Here is a 14,959-nt window from a genome sequence, read left to right on the forward strand (position 1 = left end):
AAACTTTGTATTTATATTTGACCGACCAATTTCTGGTTAACCCTGTGGCACTGTAGGGGATGATTACCATCGTGCTGGAGTGTGTGGACAGGCTGAACGTGTACAACACTGCTGCGCACTTCTCTGAGTTTGCTGGGGAGGAGGCTGCTGAGTCCTGGAAGGAAATAGTCAACCTGCTTTATGAACTGCTGGGTGAGCCTGAGTTATTGTGTTCAGAAAACAGAGATTGGTACTACAAGATTACCCTTAGAAAACGTCCATGAAAATCATTAATAAACATTAATGAAAAGGGCAAAAATGACCTGTTATATCTGATGAAGCTGACAGCTAAGTGACAGAGAAGACAAAGCAAGATAAGTAACCAGGAAGATCTGAGGTTTATCTTAAGTAAACTTAGACAGCAGGTCACTGGTGCCCTTTCAATGTGTTGTAACTGATTATTAGTGATTTAAGGTGTTCATGCTAGCTACTAAGGCCTTATTGTAAAGAGGTAGCCAGAGATCTCAGAATTTCATGTTCTTGTAACCTGTGTATAGTATTGTGTAATTTATTATGTAACTTACTATATATTTTTAATCTGGAAATTAAAAATGAATTCCAAAATTAGATGATGTGGAATAGGGTTGGATACTGTTCTGCCTTTCCTGGCAGATGGTTGCTATGTAACTCAGCTAAGTATTTATTTCCAAATAATGCAGCATATTATTCCTGTGCTAAAATGAACTCTCTTCATCATAATGTGAGAAATGTCAGATGAGGGCTTTTGTATGCTTGTGCATCATTTGTGTAATGAATAGCTGAAACAGAATGCGACTGTGAGTGCTTGTTTTTTAGCTGGTCGAATATTGTTCTCTCTCTCTCTCTCTCTCTCTCTCTCTCTCTCTCTCTCTCTCTCTCTCTCTCTCTCTCTCTGCAGCCTCTCTTATCAGAGGGAACCGTGCTAACTGTGCTCTGTTCTGTGATAATCTGGACTGGCTGGTCAGCAAACTGGACCGTCTAGAGGCTTCCTCAGGTGCACATTCCTCTCTCTCTCCCCTGACACATCTGACAAGCGAATTTCTCTTTTCCATCTGTAATATAGCACCATTTCTTTACCCTCCCCTTCTTTTGTGCTTGCCCTCTACAGGCATTCTGGAGGTGCTGTACTGTGTTCTGATTGAAAGTCCTGAAGTCCTGAACATCATTCAGGAGAACCACATCAAGTCCATTATCTCTCTTCTCGACAAGCATGGTCGCAATCATAAGGTGCATCAGTCATAAAAGGATTGTTGTTTGAGACAAACACCAATGCAGACACACACATTGGTACTACATCTTGTCTTTTTACTCTATTAGGTTTTAGATGTGCTGCGCTCTCTGTGTGTGTGCAACGGTGTGGCTGTGAGGTCCAATCAAAATCTTATCACAGAAAACCTGCTTCCGCGGCGTGACCTTCTGCTACAGACCAACATTGTAAATTATGTAACCAGGTAAATCTGAGTACCTGGTGGAATTAGTTACAACTTAACCAATGGCAAAAATGAATAAATATATCAATCAGTTAATCAATCAATCAAATCAAAAAATTTTTGCAAGGGGAATTGCACTAATTTTGATATTTGAATCAAATCATTCAGAGTGGTTTGATGAAAAATTCTTCATTGTAGAGAAACCGAATCTGATTTCTTCACAGTGGTTGTAATAGGAACCAGGGATTGCGATGTCTGCAATACAAATATTGCCATTTAATTTACTATACTAAACAACCAATTAACCAAAATATGTCTTCTGAGTGTAATGTTGATCATGGTGAAATGGTGATTAATCTGAAATATATACATTTTATTAGGGTACTATTTTGCCTTATAACATCCTACTTGTATCTGTCCAACAATATATTTTAGGCAAACCTTCTCAAATCTATTGCCTTAAGCATTAGGCAGCATCTTCATTACCTTTTCATGAAGTAACTTGCAGTGACGTAACTTTTGAAGGTATTAAACTCTTTGGACGTTTGGTCCTTATCACTTTTGTGAAAAAAGTTTCTCAACATATTTCACATCAAATCACTCTGAATTATTTACATTATTTATTTATTATTAATTATTTATTATTAACTCTTTAATCTAGAAATCTAGAAAATGGTCTTTTGAGAATTTGTACATAAGCTAGCTAAGAAAGCTAGCTTTAAAAATGGAATCGGATTTAAACTGTTTTCATAAATCATTGTGATCTTCAGTGTGAGGCCCAATATCTTCCTGGGGACGTGTGAGGGCTCAACGCAGTATAAGAAATGGTACTATGAGATGATCGTGGACTACGTGGAGCCATTTGTGACGGCGCAGGTATCACACTTGCGAGTTGGCTGGGCTATGACTGAAGGCTACAGCCCATATCCTGGAGGAGGAGAGGGCTGGGGGGGCAACGGTGTCGGAGATGATCTCTACTCATATGGGTTCGATGGCCTTCATCTGTGGTCAGGTGAGCAGGAATATTTGAATAGCCCATAAAGTCTCTAAGGCTTGTTTGATAGCCCCAATGAGGATACTTTGTCTAGAAGTACAGATTATTTACGTGTGGTCTTTTAGCTGAATTTTTTATGATTTCTTGTACACTGAAAAAGAATTTTACTTTATTTAACATGACTAAAATAGGCCAATCAGTTGCACATGAATAAATGTCATTAAATATGTTACATCAACACAATGTTTGAAAGAATAAACCAAACCCAGACATTCTGTTTAAGCTACACTGTGTAAGATTTGGTGACTTGGCGACCTCTCTGGTGGAAATGTGTAAGGACGTTTTGTAACACTGGAGCTTCAGACCTCTCACTTGAATGGAAGAATCTGATGTTTGTGAGCGTTTTGAAAGAGTTTTGAAAGAGAACTCAGTCAAAACTTCGTTGATTTGAGTGAGATTGTCATCTTGTTAGTTGTACTATGGTCATCATATGTCCATATATAATGCTGATTTGGCATTTGATACCTAAACATTGAGTGGGGCTTTTTTTTTTTTTTAATGAGTCTGCATGTGCGTGATGTTAATATGTAAAGATGTATGACCTGGTCCAAAAAAGTGCAACGTCCAAATCCAAATAAAGTATTATTGTAGGCTTTGCAGGGTGGCTGACATCAGTTCAATAACACTATATTTAACTCTTGTGTGGTATTTGGTCTGTGGGAGCATTTTCAATGTTTACCAAAAGAAAAAAAATATGTGATTTATTATTATTTAAGCCTCAATTTTCTTGATCGTTGCTCATATACTGTGAAAAACATTTAACGTGTAATGACTTGTAATGACTTCACGCTGTTCACCCTGCACATTTATACTACACACGTGGTGTTGGGGTGAACCTACAGGGAGTAAAAGTGTGGAGGTGCTGTATCCTTTTGCTCTGTTCATCCTTTAGCAAAAATATATTTTACCTTTAATGTCATTCAAGTATATTATATACTTTTTTCAGTATATAAAAGATGAAATACAAATAAAGTTACTATTATCATGATTAAACCTACTGAATCAGAAATTTGGTGTCTCCAGGACATGTGTCTCGTCAGGTGGCATCACCCAGTCAGCACGTCCTGGCAGCAGATGATGTCGTGAGCTGCTGTCTCGATCTGAGCGTGCCCAGCATTTCTTTCCGCATTAACGGCCATCCTGTCCAAGGCATGTTTGAGAACTTCAACTTAGATGGCCTCTTCTTCCCCGTCATAAGCTTCTCGGCTGGAGTCAAGTAAGAATCTGTTACTTTGCTCTTTACTCTTTAAGCATCAGGCTCTAATTACGTGCAGAGTGGAGTTTTTCTCTGGAGAGATACGTCACCACTCAATGATTCGTCTTTGAAAATGTCAAGTTTCTATACTGAGTATCAATAATGTGTCCAGTCTTCACTAACCTGCCTCGTCTTTGATCTCCCAGAGCTCGATTCCTTTTGGGTGGTCGTCATGGTGATTTTAAGTTCCTCCCTCCCCCTGGCTATGCTCCGTGCTATGAGGCACTCCTGCCTAAAGAGAGGATGCGCATTGAGCCCATTAAAGAGTATAAGCATGATTTTGATGGAGTCAGAAACCTACTGGGCCCCACACAGTCCCTCACACACACCTCATTTACACCCTGCCCTGTGGACACTGCTCAGGTGCTCCCACCTCACCTTTCATATTTATCCTTCTGTCACTTTTTCTCTGTGAAGAGATCATTGCTATTTTCGCTGTAACTGTGTTTCACCTCCTGTGTGTGTAATCCAGTCATTGTGTCCAGGCTGATAAATGCCTTCAGTAAAGCTAACAGTCTTTGTGTAGATTGTGTTGCCTCCTCATTTGGAGCGGATCAGAGAAAAGCTGGCCGAGAACATTCACGAGCTGTGGGCTGTTACACGCATCGAGCAGGGCTGGACCTTTGGACCGGTAATCAACCCTTCCTCCTTCCCTCCCTTCCTTCTTTCCTTCTTTTCTCCCTTTCCTTTCTACTTTCTTCCATATTTCACTCCCTTCTTCCTCCCTCCCTCTCTACCTCCTTTCTTCCACCCTTCCCTTCCCCCCTTCCTTCTATTTTTTTCCTTCTCTCCTACCTTTCATCCTTTCCTTCCCACCATCCCTTCCATCCTTCCCTTCCCTCCTTCCTTCCATCCTTTCCTTCCCTCCTTCCTCATTCCTAATTTCCTTCCTCATTCCTTTCTTGATTCCTACCTGTCTACTTACCTTCCTAACTTTCTTTCTTTCTTCAGTTCTTTCTTTCACACTCAGACACAAGTAGACAATTTCATCCTTCCATCTTTACTTTCTTCCTTCCTCCTTTTTTTCTCCTTCCTTCTCTCTCATTCTTTTCTTCTTTTATTCCTTCCATCCTGCCTACCTGCCTCTCAACTTTCTTTCTTTCTTTCTTTCTTTCTTTCTTTCTTTCTTTCTTTCTTTCTTTCTTTCTTTCTTTCTTTCTTTCTTTCTTTCTTTCTTTCTTTCTTTCTTTCTTTCTTTCTTTCTTTCTAACAGACACACACACCGGTAGAAAACTCTTTCTGTCTTTTTTCTTTCTTTTCCTTTTTCTTTCTTTTCCTCTCTCTCCTTTCTTCAATTCTTTCTGTGCACCCCCCACCACCCCCTGTCTCATTCACACATGCACAATTTTCTTTAACAGTGTGTTTTTTTTATTTCTCAGTTTCGGGATGATAACAAGAAACTGCACCCCTGCCTGGTGGACTTCCAGAGCCTCCCAGAACCAGAGAGGAACTATAACCTGCAGATGTCTGGAGAGACTTTAAAGTGAGTGAGGATTCTCACCCGCTCCCAAGCTGTCATCCTTTCTCTTAATAGTCACATATTTGTCTCTTCAACTCCTAATGTTGCCTAGTCAAACACTCTGCTTGTCTCTCTCTGCTTTTATTTTCTGCTGGGGAACTCCTCAGGACCCTGCTGGCTCTGGGCTGCCATGTAGGTATGGGGGATGAGAAAGCAGAAGAAAACCTGAAGAAAATCAAACTGCCCAAAACGTATGTACTGGAGTTGCACTACACTGCTCACCATAGACATAATATTAGAGTAAATATGCTCTTTAAATGAATGTAATAATGTTTTAGGGCTTCCAAATTCGAGGATACCCTTTAATCAGGAACAAACAGATTAAATGTCATTCTTGTATTTTGTTGTGGTTTGATTAAGTTTGTTGAAAAAACACTACATGACAAGATGTAATAATATATCCATCCATCTGTCTATCTCCCTGTCTCTTAGGTATGTGATGACCAGTGGGTACAAACCTGCCCCTCTGGACCTCAGCCATGTCAAACTCACACCTAATCAGAATCAGCTGGTGGAGAAGCTGGCAGAGAATGGTCACAACGTATGGGCACGAGACCGAGTGAGGCAAGGTTGGACCTACAGCATTGTGCAGGTACATATACATGCACTTACCTGGATTCAGACTTTTCAACTGCCGCTGTTAAGACTAATGCAGATACCTGATACCATTTTTGTGTTCTTCAGGACATTATGAATAAGCGTAACCCTCGTCTGGTACCATACAACTTGCTGGACGAGAGAACCAAGAAAACCAATAGAGACAGCGTTAACAATGCCGTACGCACCCTCATTGGCTATGGATACAATATCGAGCCCCCAGACCAGGAAAGCAGTGAGTCCTTGTTCCACAGAACTTTGTGTGGCCCATTTCTTTCATATTAGCATTTCACTGCTGATTTTGACAATAAATAGTCAAAGTCAAGCTGTGATTATCAGTAGTATTACTTATAAGTATCTTATAGGGAGTAATATCATGGGCACTTCAGTCTCCAGTCTATGTGCTCCTGTTTTCCCTGCCCTTATCCTGTTGCCCACTCCACCCTTCCCTGCCTTTCTCGTTCCCAGGTGGTCACGCGGTGGACAATGCACGTGGAGATAAAGTACGCATCTTCAGGGCTGAGAAGCAGTACGCTGTGACCTCAGGAAAGTGGTACTTTGAATTTGAAGCAGTGACCACAGGAGAGATGAGGGTCGGCTGGGCTCGGCCGAATGTGCGTGCAGGAACTGATTTGGGAGCTGATGAGCTGGCTTATGTCTTTAATGGAAACAGGGTATGTCTTGTGGAATTGCTCTAGAATTGCTGCCTGTAGATTATATTGCAGACAAAGTACAAGCTTGATTTTCTAAATCAAATAGGATGAATATATCACAAAATTGGCCAAATAACATAGTTAATCATAAATTGTTCAGTATAAATTGAACAAACTCCATAATTTTAATGACAAAATATTATTGTTAAGGTCTTCATGTTTTTAGTGCTACTGGTATGTATATTTTCTAGAAATATTTGAAAGAAATTACATATAGATTACAGACTTGTTGGAAATATAGAGCTAAGAAGCACTGTAGATGTAAAAATAAAAAACACAAGTTTTGTGTTTTCCATAAGCACTTCTTTCAGATTCATATAAGAAATCATTTAAAGCTGATATTGAAATAGCATTCAACTGTTGAGAGTTGATTAATTGGTGACATTTGCTGTATATGGGTACTCTCATTCCAGGCTCAGCGCTGGCACATTGGAAACGAGCCGTTTGGACGGCAGTGGCAGTCTGGAGACGTGGTGGGCTGCATGATTGACTTGGTGGAGATGAACATCATGTTCACTCTGAATGGGGAGATGCTGATTAGTGACTCTGGGTCAGAAATGGCCTTCAAAAACATTGAGATTGGAGACGGTGAGTGAGAGAATCCCTGCAGACTGACTGGTCTTCAGGTTTTATAAAAAAATATGTGCTGGTTAGGTGACCTATTTTGACCTTAACAGGCCTTTTAAGTGCCGAGCTTCAAGTAAAAGTTTTATTTTTTATAATATAGGTTAGTGCTTGGGTTTTGTTTGATTTTGTTTTATTCATTCCTTTATCTCTTTCCTTATTCTTTGTCCACCAGGTTTCATCCCTGTGTGTGCACTGGGCCTGTCTCAGGTAGGCCGCATTAACTTAGGCCAGAATGTTAGCAGCTTGCGCTACTTTGCCATCTGTGGGCTGCAGGAGGGCTTTGAGCCCTTCGCAATCAACATGAAGAGGGACATCACCATGTGGTTCAGCAAGAGTCTGCCCCAGTTTGTCCCTGTGCCCACTGATCACAATCACATTGAGGTACTTCACTCTGACCTGTACAGAAATGCCACTAAGTCATATTTATAGTCCCTATAGTAATGTGTTGTTGTCATGTAGTGTTACATAACATATACATAAATTTATATGTAATCCAGTGCCTTACAGAATAATCTTAACTGTGATCTGAATGCATTTTTATATGCTGCTACATTTAATTATTAAAGTGGTTCACATGTTTGTTTTCTGATATCTCTTCTGCTTTTTCAGGTGTCTCGTGTGGACGGTACAGTGGACAGTGCCCCCTGTCTGAAACTCACCCACAAGACATTTGGATCCCAGAATGCCAACACTGACATGCTGTTCCTAAGATTGAGCATGCCCATTGAGTTTTATGAGACATTTAAAGTGCCCGCAGGCACCACCCCTCTCACCCGTGCCCTCACAATCCCGGAAGACGAGGTGCTGGAGGTAGATCCGGACTCAGATTACGAGGTGCTGAAGAAGTCAGCCAGCCGGAAAGAGCAGGAGGAGAAAGAGAAGGAGCCATCGGTGGCCAAAGATATCCCCGGCATCAAAGAGAATGACAAAGACACTGCCTCTGAGAAAGGAAAAAAGAAAGGGTGAGAACAGAGGAGAGTCATAGAATGCCATAAAGTCAGAATGCTTGCATTCTGTAAGTCGTTGGGCAGTGAGACAATTTATGACAATTTTTTGTTTATTTTCATGACATTGGATTTGCAATAACAATAACAAAGTTAAAGCTGTGTTATGTAAGTTTGTTAAAAATTAAAGAAGTAGCATTACTGACTCAGGAGAGAAAATAACACTAAAATATGGTGTGTGTGTGTGTTTCTGCAAGTTGTCTATAAAATCTGAAAAAAATGTCAGATCAGATTTTGGATTTTTGGCCTATGTCATACATCTTTGCATATTAACATCACAGGAAAAGGCTCTAAGGAGGACCAGTTTGATGTTTATCAAAGTTTCAAAAATAAAATAAGTAATTTACAAATGAAAATATGATGATAGATTATTTACTTGCATCCTCGGAAGACACATCCTTCAACAAGATTCGACCAAGTTCTATATGAATACACCATGCTTGCAATCATCAAATTCATTTGCTCAGGGAAGGGGACTCAAGCAAAACCAATGTTAGAAAATGTTCTTTCACATGTTGGATGCAATTACACATGCCCACCAGTGAGGTCTCCAAATCCCCAAAACTTACACAGTGTAGCTTTAAATTCTCAAGAAAATATTTCAACATTAAATTCTCAAGAAATATTTCATTACAATGGGCCACAGTTCATAGAACAGAGAAGAGTTTTACCCCTACTTGGGAGAAACTAAAGAATGTGATCTAGATATGCGCTGCTTGTATGCTGAAGCCACTGTCAACATGGTTTAAAATGTTTAAAACTTATCATAATAGTAAAGGTATGTCACAGAAAAAGCAAAAAACACTTACTGGTATATTCAATTATATTCAAGAAATATATATATATGCTAAACTTAGTCCTACTCAGGTCAAACTGAATAGAAGAAAATTATAGAAAAAATGTATTTAAAATATATCTTCACAAAAAAGACAGTCTTTCTCTGCCAGTTCCTTGTGAAACATAATGAAAACTATACATAATAGTCAAATGAGTAGCCAGGGACTGTGCCTGAGCTTATTTGCATGTTCTTAGTAGATAACCCACCAAACTGGCCACTCCCACAGGCGCAAAGTGTCAGTAGACTGTTGATCATTATCCCTGTTTTTAGTAAATCTGACTATGTCTCTGTGAAATTACTTACAGACTGCTCTGTGAAATCATTATGTGGCTAACATTTATATAACTGTAATAGCTCATCAAAACACATGAGATCTTATTGCTTTGCATCCCTTTTCAGTTTCCTGTTTAAGGCTAAAAAGGCAGCATTGATCACACCTCCCCCTCCTCCCCCTGTTGTGCCCCGCTTGGTGGAAGATGTGGTGCCAGATGACCGTGATGACCCAGAGATCATCCTCAACACCACTACAGTGAGCCCCTCACAATAAGACACACTTGTTTACACAACCAGATATCTTCAGGTCTTCTAGTGATGTCATTTAGTAAGCTTAAACCTATCACATCTATTAATCGGTCTATCTTTATTTGCCTTCAGTATTATTACTCAGTGCGGATCTTCGCTGGTCAGGAACCTGGTGGAGTTTGGGTGGGATGGGTCACCCCTGACTACCACCAGTATGATCTCAACTTTGATCTCTTCAAAGTGCGCACTGTCACAGTGACCGTGGGAGATGACAGGGGCAACATTCACGACAGGTGATGAGCCACAGCAAAAGCTTTACACTGTAAAATGACCTTTAACTACAAGTTCATTGCTTTGCCAAATTCAGAGATACAGATTTGAATGTAATAAAAATACTTCATTTGCACTGAATAAACACTAATTCGCATAATAACTATGTTTGAGGATGTCATGTAACTATATTGCCAGGCCATAAACATCCCAGATCTTACACAGGCTTCAACCAGTGACTCAACAAGCACTGCTATTGCTGTCTGATTAATATGTGTTTGTATTTATTCATTGCTTATGAATATGTACATCCTAATGTTCTGCTTTACTGTTCAGCATAAAGAGGAGCAACTGCTACATGGTGTGGGGAGGGGACTTGATCAGTGGTTCGCAACAACGTTTCAGCCAGGAGGATTTGGTTGTTGGCTGTCTGGTCGACTTGGCAACCGGTCTTATGACTTTCACAGCCAATGGGAAGGAAATCAACACGTTTTACCAGGTGAGACTGAGCCATCTGTTGAAACGTGGGGGCACAGGTGTTTAAAAGTGAAGTGTGTGTGTGTGTGTGTGTGTGTTGTGGGGGGGGGGGTGTATATGTCTCTGTGATGGACTGGCAACCTATCCAGGGTGACAAGGCTTGAGTACCCCATACAACCCATGAGGATAAGTGGCTTAGAAAATGTGTGTATTATTAAAAAAAAAACATAAAATCTGCCATAACTTTTGCACTTATTATTTATTATTTCTACAATGTATTAAATGGAGTAAGCAAACAGTAATTCTTTAATAAGTGTGCAAAAGTTTGTTCTCTTTAGAGAGTTTTCATTTAGAAAATCAACAGAAGATGCAATTTGACCAGGGGTGCCCAGTCCTTTGCAGACAAGACTGGATGGCTGGATATTTTTGGTTGGAGGATATTTTTGATTGGTTGGTAGTCTCAGTCCAGCAGTAACTCTTGAAGTGTTCAACTTCAGTAGCACTGCTGTATCTGATCCACTTGTACCAGTGCACACAGTCACACAGTCACACACCACCACCACATCAGTGTCACTGCAGTGCTGAGAATAATCCACCAACCAAATAATGAACGGTGGCGATGCTGTGCGGGTCTTGTCCATTGAAGAACAATGTAAAAAGGGGCTAATAAAGAATGCAGAGAGACAGATGGACTACACACACACACACACACACACCGTATGACACGAAAGTTAGGTTTATCCCTGTTGTTATGTGCAACATTGGGCATCTTTTAAAATGGATTTAAATCGTTTTTGTCTGCTGACACACAATGGTGGATGTTTTTCCTTTTTTCCCTTTCAGGTGGAGCCCAACACCAAGCTTTTCCCTGCTGTGTTTGTGCAGCCCTTCAGTCAGAACATGTTGCAGTTTGAGCTGGGCAAGCTAAAGGTCAGTCCTCTTCCTTGCCTTGCTTTCACTTCGGTTCTGTAATATCTCTGTATTTTTCATTACAGTCTTAACATTAATTCTTTTTTCTCTCATAACCCCTGCTCCTATCACAGTATAATCCACTGACCTCATGCACACCTGAATTTTGATTAAGGTTTCGTTCAGTGAAAATCTCTCATTTTCCTCATCTCCTGCTCTTAATCCCCCTCTCTCCTTTAGAACATAATGCCTCTCTCAGCAGCCATGTTCCGTAGTGAGCGAAAGAACCCAGTTCCACAGTGCCCCCCTCGTCTGGACACGGAGATGCTCACTCCAGTAATCTGGAGCCGCATGCCCAATCACTTCCTGAAGCCGGAGGTGGGCAAAGTGAGTGAGAGGCACGGCTGGATGGTAGAGTGCACCGAGCCGCTCACCATGATGGCTCTTCATATCCCCGAGGAAAACAGGTTAGCAACAAAAAAGACACACCATCTTAAATTTTGTCTCTGATCCATGATAGTGACATAGTAATAGTGACTAATATTACTTTTCATTTTCAGCAGTATTTTAGTGAGATATTTCATAAACAGAATCATATATGTTTGAATGGACTGCATGGTAATACAATAATAGTTTGACTTGGCAGAATTCATTCATCCTTAAATCCAAAATGGTAATCTACAACATTTTTCATGATGGCTTAAGTAGAAAGAGAAAGAAAATGAAATATCTTGAAAATACCTCTCACAAGACATCACAGTTTTGTTCTTTTGGCTGGCATTTAGAAAGCTGAATGAGTCGACTTTACAAGTTTACTGTAACGGGGAGCGAGGCGGTGGACGAGGCAACTTTTATTAAGGGCAAATCCAGGGTCGTGGTCGATATAGTCCAGGGTCATTGTGCCAACAGAGATTGATCGGAGGGCAGATAAGACAAACAAACAAGAATCAAACAATACACAATGTCCCAAACAACAAACAATCAGAACGATCTAACAGACATACAAACAAAGACCAGCACTAGACTAAGGAAAACACAGGGCTTAAATAGAAGAGGGCTAACAAGGGTTCACAAGACACAGGTGGAAAACAGGTGGAAACAATCAAGGGCGGAGACAAGAAGCAAGGGGCAGAACTGGGAGGAAACCAAACAAAGAAGCACATGGACGATAAAAAGTAAACAGAAAAGCACATGGAGGAGTGGGAGGAGCCAATCGTGACACCTACACAGAATAAATGTTGCTTTGAATTTACTTGATTCAACTCTGTACATCAGTTCCAACATTCCATCAACGCAATTTGTGCCAAAAGTAAGTAAAATGAACAGCATTTATGTTAATAGTGTCCAACTATGATGTTTTGATCCTGGATATCTGGAGTAATTTGAGAAAATTACTCAGCCAGTCTAATTTCTTTACGAATTACATTATCATACCTCCTTGAGTTAAACTAATCCAAGTCAAAGAATTATATTTGACTTAAAACCTAAAATATGGTCATTGGACGTCAGTGTATGCAATATTCTGGGTGCTTCATGTTGTTTTAGAAGAACAGTTTATAACATAAAATGAAATAAACAGTAATTGGTATTATCTTTATTAATCTGTCACCATGATACTATTCTATACTTGGAAAATATTAAATATTAGTGACTTTTATCAGTATTGCCCAATACTAATCTTAGCCCTAAGCCTGACTCAAAATAATTGCATCAGTTTTTGATCAAATTTGACTGATATTGAAAAAAAAACTTTTTAGCCCACAAAAAAGGGTTATTATTCAGCTAATATTATACCTTATTTGGTTAATACTGTAAAGTCAGTGTAAATAAAAAGAGTGAAGAATTAAACTGAGTCTACAATTGAGAGAATTAAGAGAGTCTGTAATAAGGGGTTGACTTATTTTCATGCTCCCTTATATTTACTTGTGTGTTTCTAGCATTATTTTATGAATTTGTCTTTTCAGTCTATATGTGCTTTCCCTCGTGTACAGGTGTATTGACATCCTGGAGTTATCGGAGCATCATGACTGGCTGAAGTTCCACTACCACACACTGATGCTTTACTGTGCAGTCTGTGCACTGGGTAACAACCGCGTGGCTCACGCCCTCTGCAGCCATGTGGACGAATCACAGCTTTTCTATGCCATTGAGAACACCTACCTGCCTGGCCCACTGCGCAGTGGCTACTATGACCTGCTCATCAGCATCCACCTGGAGTCTGCCAAACGCAACCGCCTGGGAACCAACCGCGAGTTCATTGTGCCAATGACAGAGGACACACTCAGCATCACTCTTTACCCTGATGCTGAGAAGGCCCAGGACCTTCCTGGTGTGGGCCTCACCACCTGCCTGAGGCCCAAGCTCCACTTCTCTCCCATCAACTTTGTGGGCACTGACCCTGACCTGTACACTCTCAGCCCTATCTTCCCTCTGCAGGTATGGTACTTGGCGGAAAGAGGTTGCTTAATTTTTTTTTTATTGATAAACATTATTTTTTTCTTTCTTTAAAGTGATAGTTCAACAAAAAAATCTAACATACACAATCTCTGAAATCCACATATAGTCAATCAGTGAAGATGTTAGCTTCTTTAGTTCAAAACTGGGGCTACATGGCTAACATTGCTAACAAACACTAGAAGTCAGTAGTCACCCAAATCTTGTCTGAAAATAGATCCCTTAAACATCGCTCAAATCGCTCAAAACCATGTCTAGGTCTTCATTAAGGTCATGCAGACTTGTTGTTGAGTTAATGAGTACCTCTCGTAATTACTGGCTTCAGGTGTTTCAGCCACAACCCATGTTAACAGATCAGAGACTTTAATTGTGGCACTGTCATAGGATGCCATCTTTACCACAAATCAGTTTATGACCTTTTTGCCCTGCTAGATTTGCCTTAGTCAGTTGTATTATGGTATGTACTGTACTATGTACTATGTTACTGTGTTATGTTATTAATGTAAGCATCCAAGAGCAACAACAGCTCAGCCCAAAGTGGTATACCTCACTACTGTGGACCATTGTCTAGTGTGTAAAAATCCTATCCTCTTTTCATTACTCACTAAAAGTACCAAACTGCCTCTAAAAGCAACATCAACACATGGACTTTGCATCAGGAGCAACAATGAATTTCCATTGTTGAGTAGCTGCACACAAGCTTAAGATCACTATGCACAATGCCATGAATGGTGTAAAGCATGTCGCTAGTGGGCAACGTTCTCTGGAGTGATGAATCACGCTTCACTGGAAGTCTAATAGCTGGCTCTGGGTTCTTGCCACATACCAGAAGAGCACTGATTATTGTAATGCATAGTGGCGATAAGTTTGGTGGAGGAGGGATAATGGGCTATGGCTGGTTTTCAGGGTTTGTGCTAGGCCTCCTCTTGTGATGGATAATGTTAGTGCTACAGCATACAAAGAAATTTTTCGAAAATTACATGCCTCCAACTTTGTGGCAACACTGGGGAAGGCCATTTCCTGTTGCAGCATGACTCTGTCCTTGTGCACAAAGTAAGAGGAGCTCCAGTGGCCTGGATACCTTTGTGGCCTTTTGTCCAACATCAGTGCCTAACCTCAAAAATGCTCTTCTGCCTGAAAAGATACAAAATCCCAGAAGCATACTCCAAAATCTTGTGTACGTTGTTCTCAGAAGAGTGGAGGCTGTTACAGCCGCAAAAAAGGCCAAGTCCATATTAATGCCCATATTTTTGGAGGTGGATTTCCAAAAAC

At 40.4% G+C, this 14,959-nt stretch overlaps 1 protein-coding gene across 5 annotated transcripts in view; it reads left to right on the plus strand.

Annotated features, from left to right (window-relative positions):
* Window positions 1-14,959, plus strand: part of LOC108432714 (ryanodine receptor 1-like) — a 115,523-nt gene that overhangs the window by 37,482 nt on the left and 63,082 nt on the right. For all 5 annotated transcript variants that reach the window (XM_017706800.2, XM_037540171.1, XM_037540172.1 and 2 more), the window contains 22 exons: window positions 57-192; window positions 917-1,012; window positions 1,127-1,245; window positions 1,336-1,469; window positions 2,219-2,460; window positions 3,526-3,718; window positions 3,904-4,120; window positions 4,284-4,388; window positions 5,137-5,240; window positions 5,384-5,467; window positions 5,709-5,868; window positions 5,961-6,108; window positions 6,342-6,547; window positions 7,000-7,174; window positions 7,386-7,594; window positions 7,823-8,175; window positions 9,455-9,584; window positions 9,710-9,870; window positions 10,184-10,346; window positions 11,168-11,254; window positions 11,474-11,700; window positions 13,225-13,669. In XM_017706800.2, the coding sequence (XP_017562289.1) occupies window positions 57-192; window positions 917-1,012; window positions 1,127-1,245; window positions 1,336-1,469; window positions 2,219-2,460; window positions 3,526-3,718; window positions 3,904-4,120; window positions 4,284-4,388; window positions 5,137-5,240; window positions 5,384-5,467; window positions 5,709-5,868; window positions 5,961-6,108; window positions 6,342-6,547; window positions 7,000-7,174; window positions 7,386-7,594; window positions 7,823-8,175; window positions 9,455-9,584; window positions 9,710-9,870; window positions 10,184-10,346; window positions 11,168-11,254; window positions 11,474-11,700; window positions 13,225-13,669 (3,894 nt within the window). The remainder of the gene's footprint in view (window positions 1-56; window positions 193-916; window positions 1,013-1,126; window positions 1,246-1,335; window positions 1,470-2,218; window positions 2,461-3,525; window positions 3,719-3,903; window positions 4,121-4,283; window positions 4,389-5,136; window positions 5,241-5,383; window positions 5,468-5,708; window positions 5,869-5,960; window positions 6,109-6,341; window positions 6,548-6,999; window positions 7,175-7,385; window positions 7,595-7,822; window positions 8,176-9,454; window positions 9,585-9,709; window positions 9,871-10,183; window positions 10,347-11,167; window positions 11,255-11,473; window positions 11,701-13,224; window positions 13,670-14,959) is intronic.

The sequence above is a fragment of the Pygocentrus nattereri genome, chromosome 7 (genome assembly GCF_015220715.1).
Source record: "Pygocentrus nattereri isolate fPygNat1 chromosome 7, fPygNat1.pri, whole genome shotgun sequence".
Taxonomy (NCBI): domain Eukaryota; kingdom Metazoa; phylum Chordata; class Actinopteri; order Characiformes; family Serrasalmidae; genus Pygocentrus; species Pygocentrus nattereri.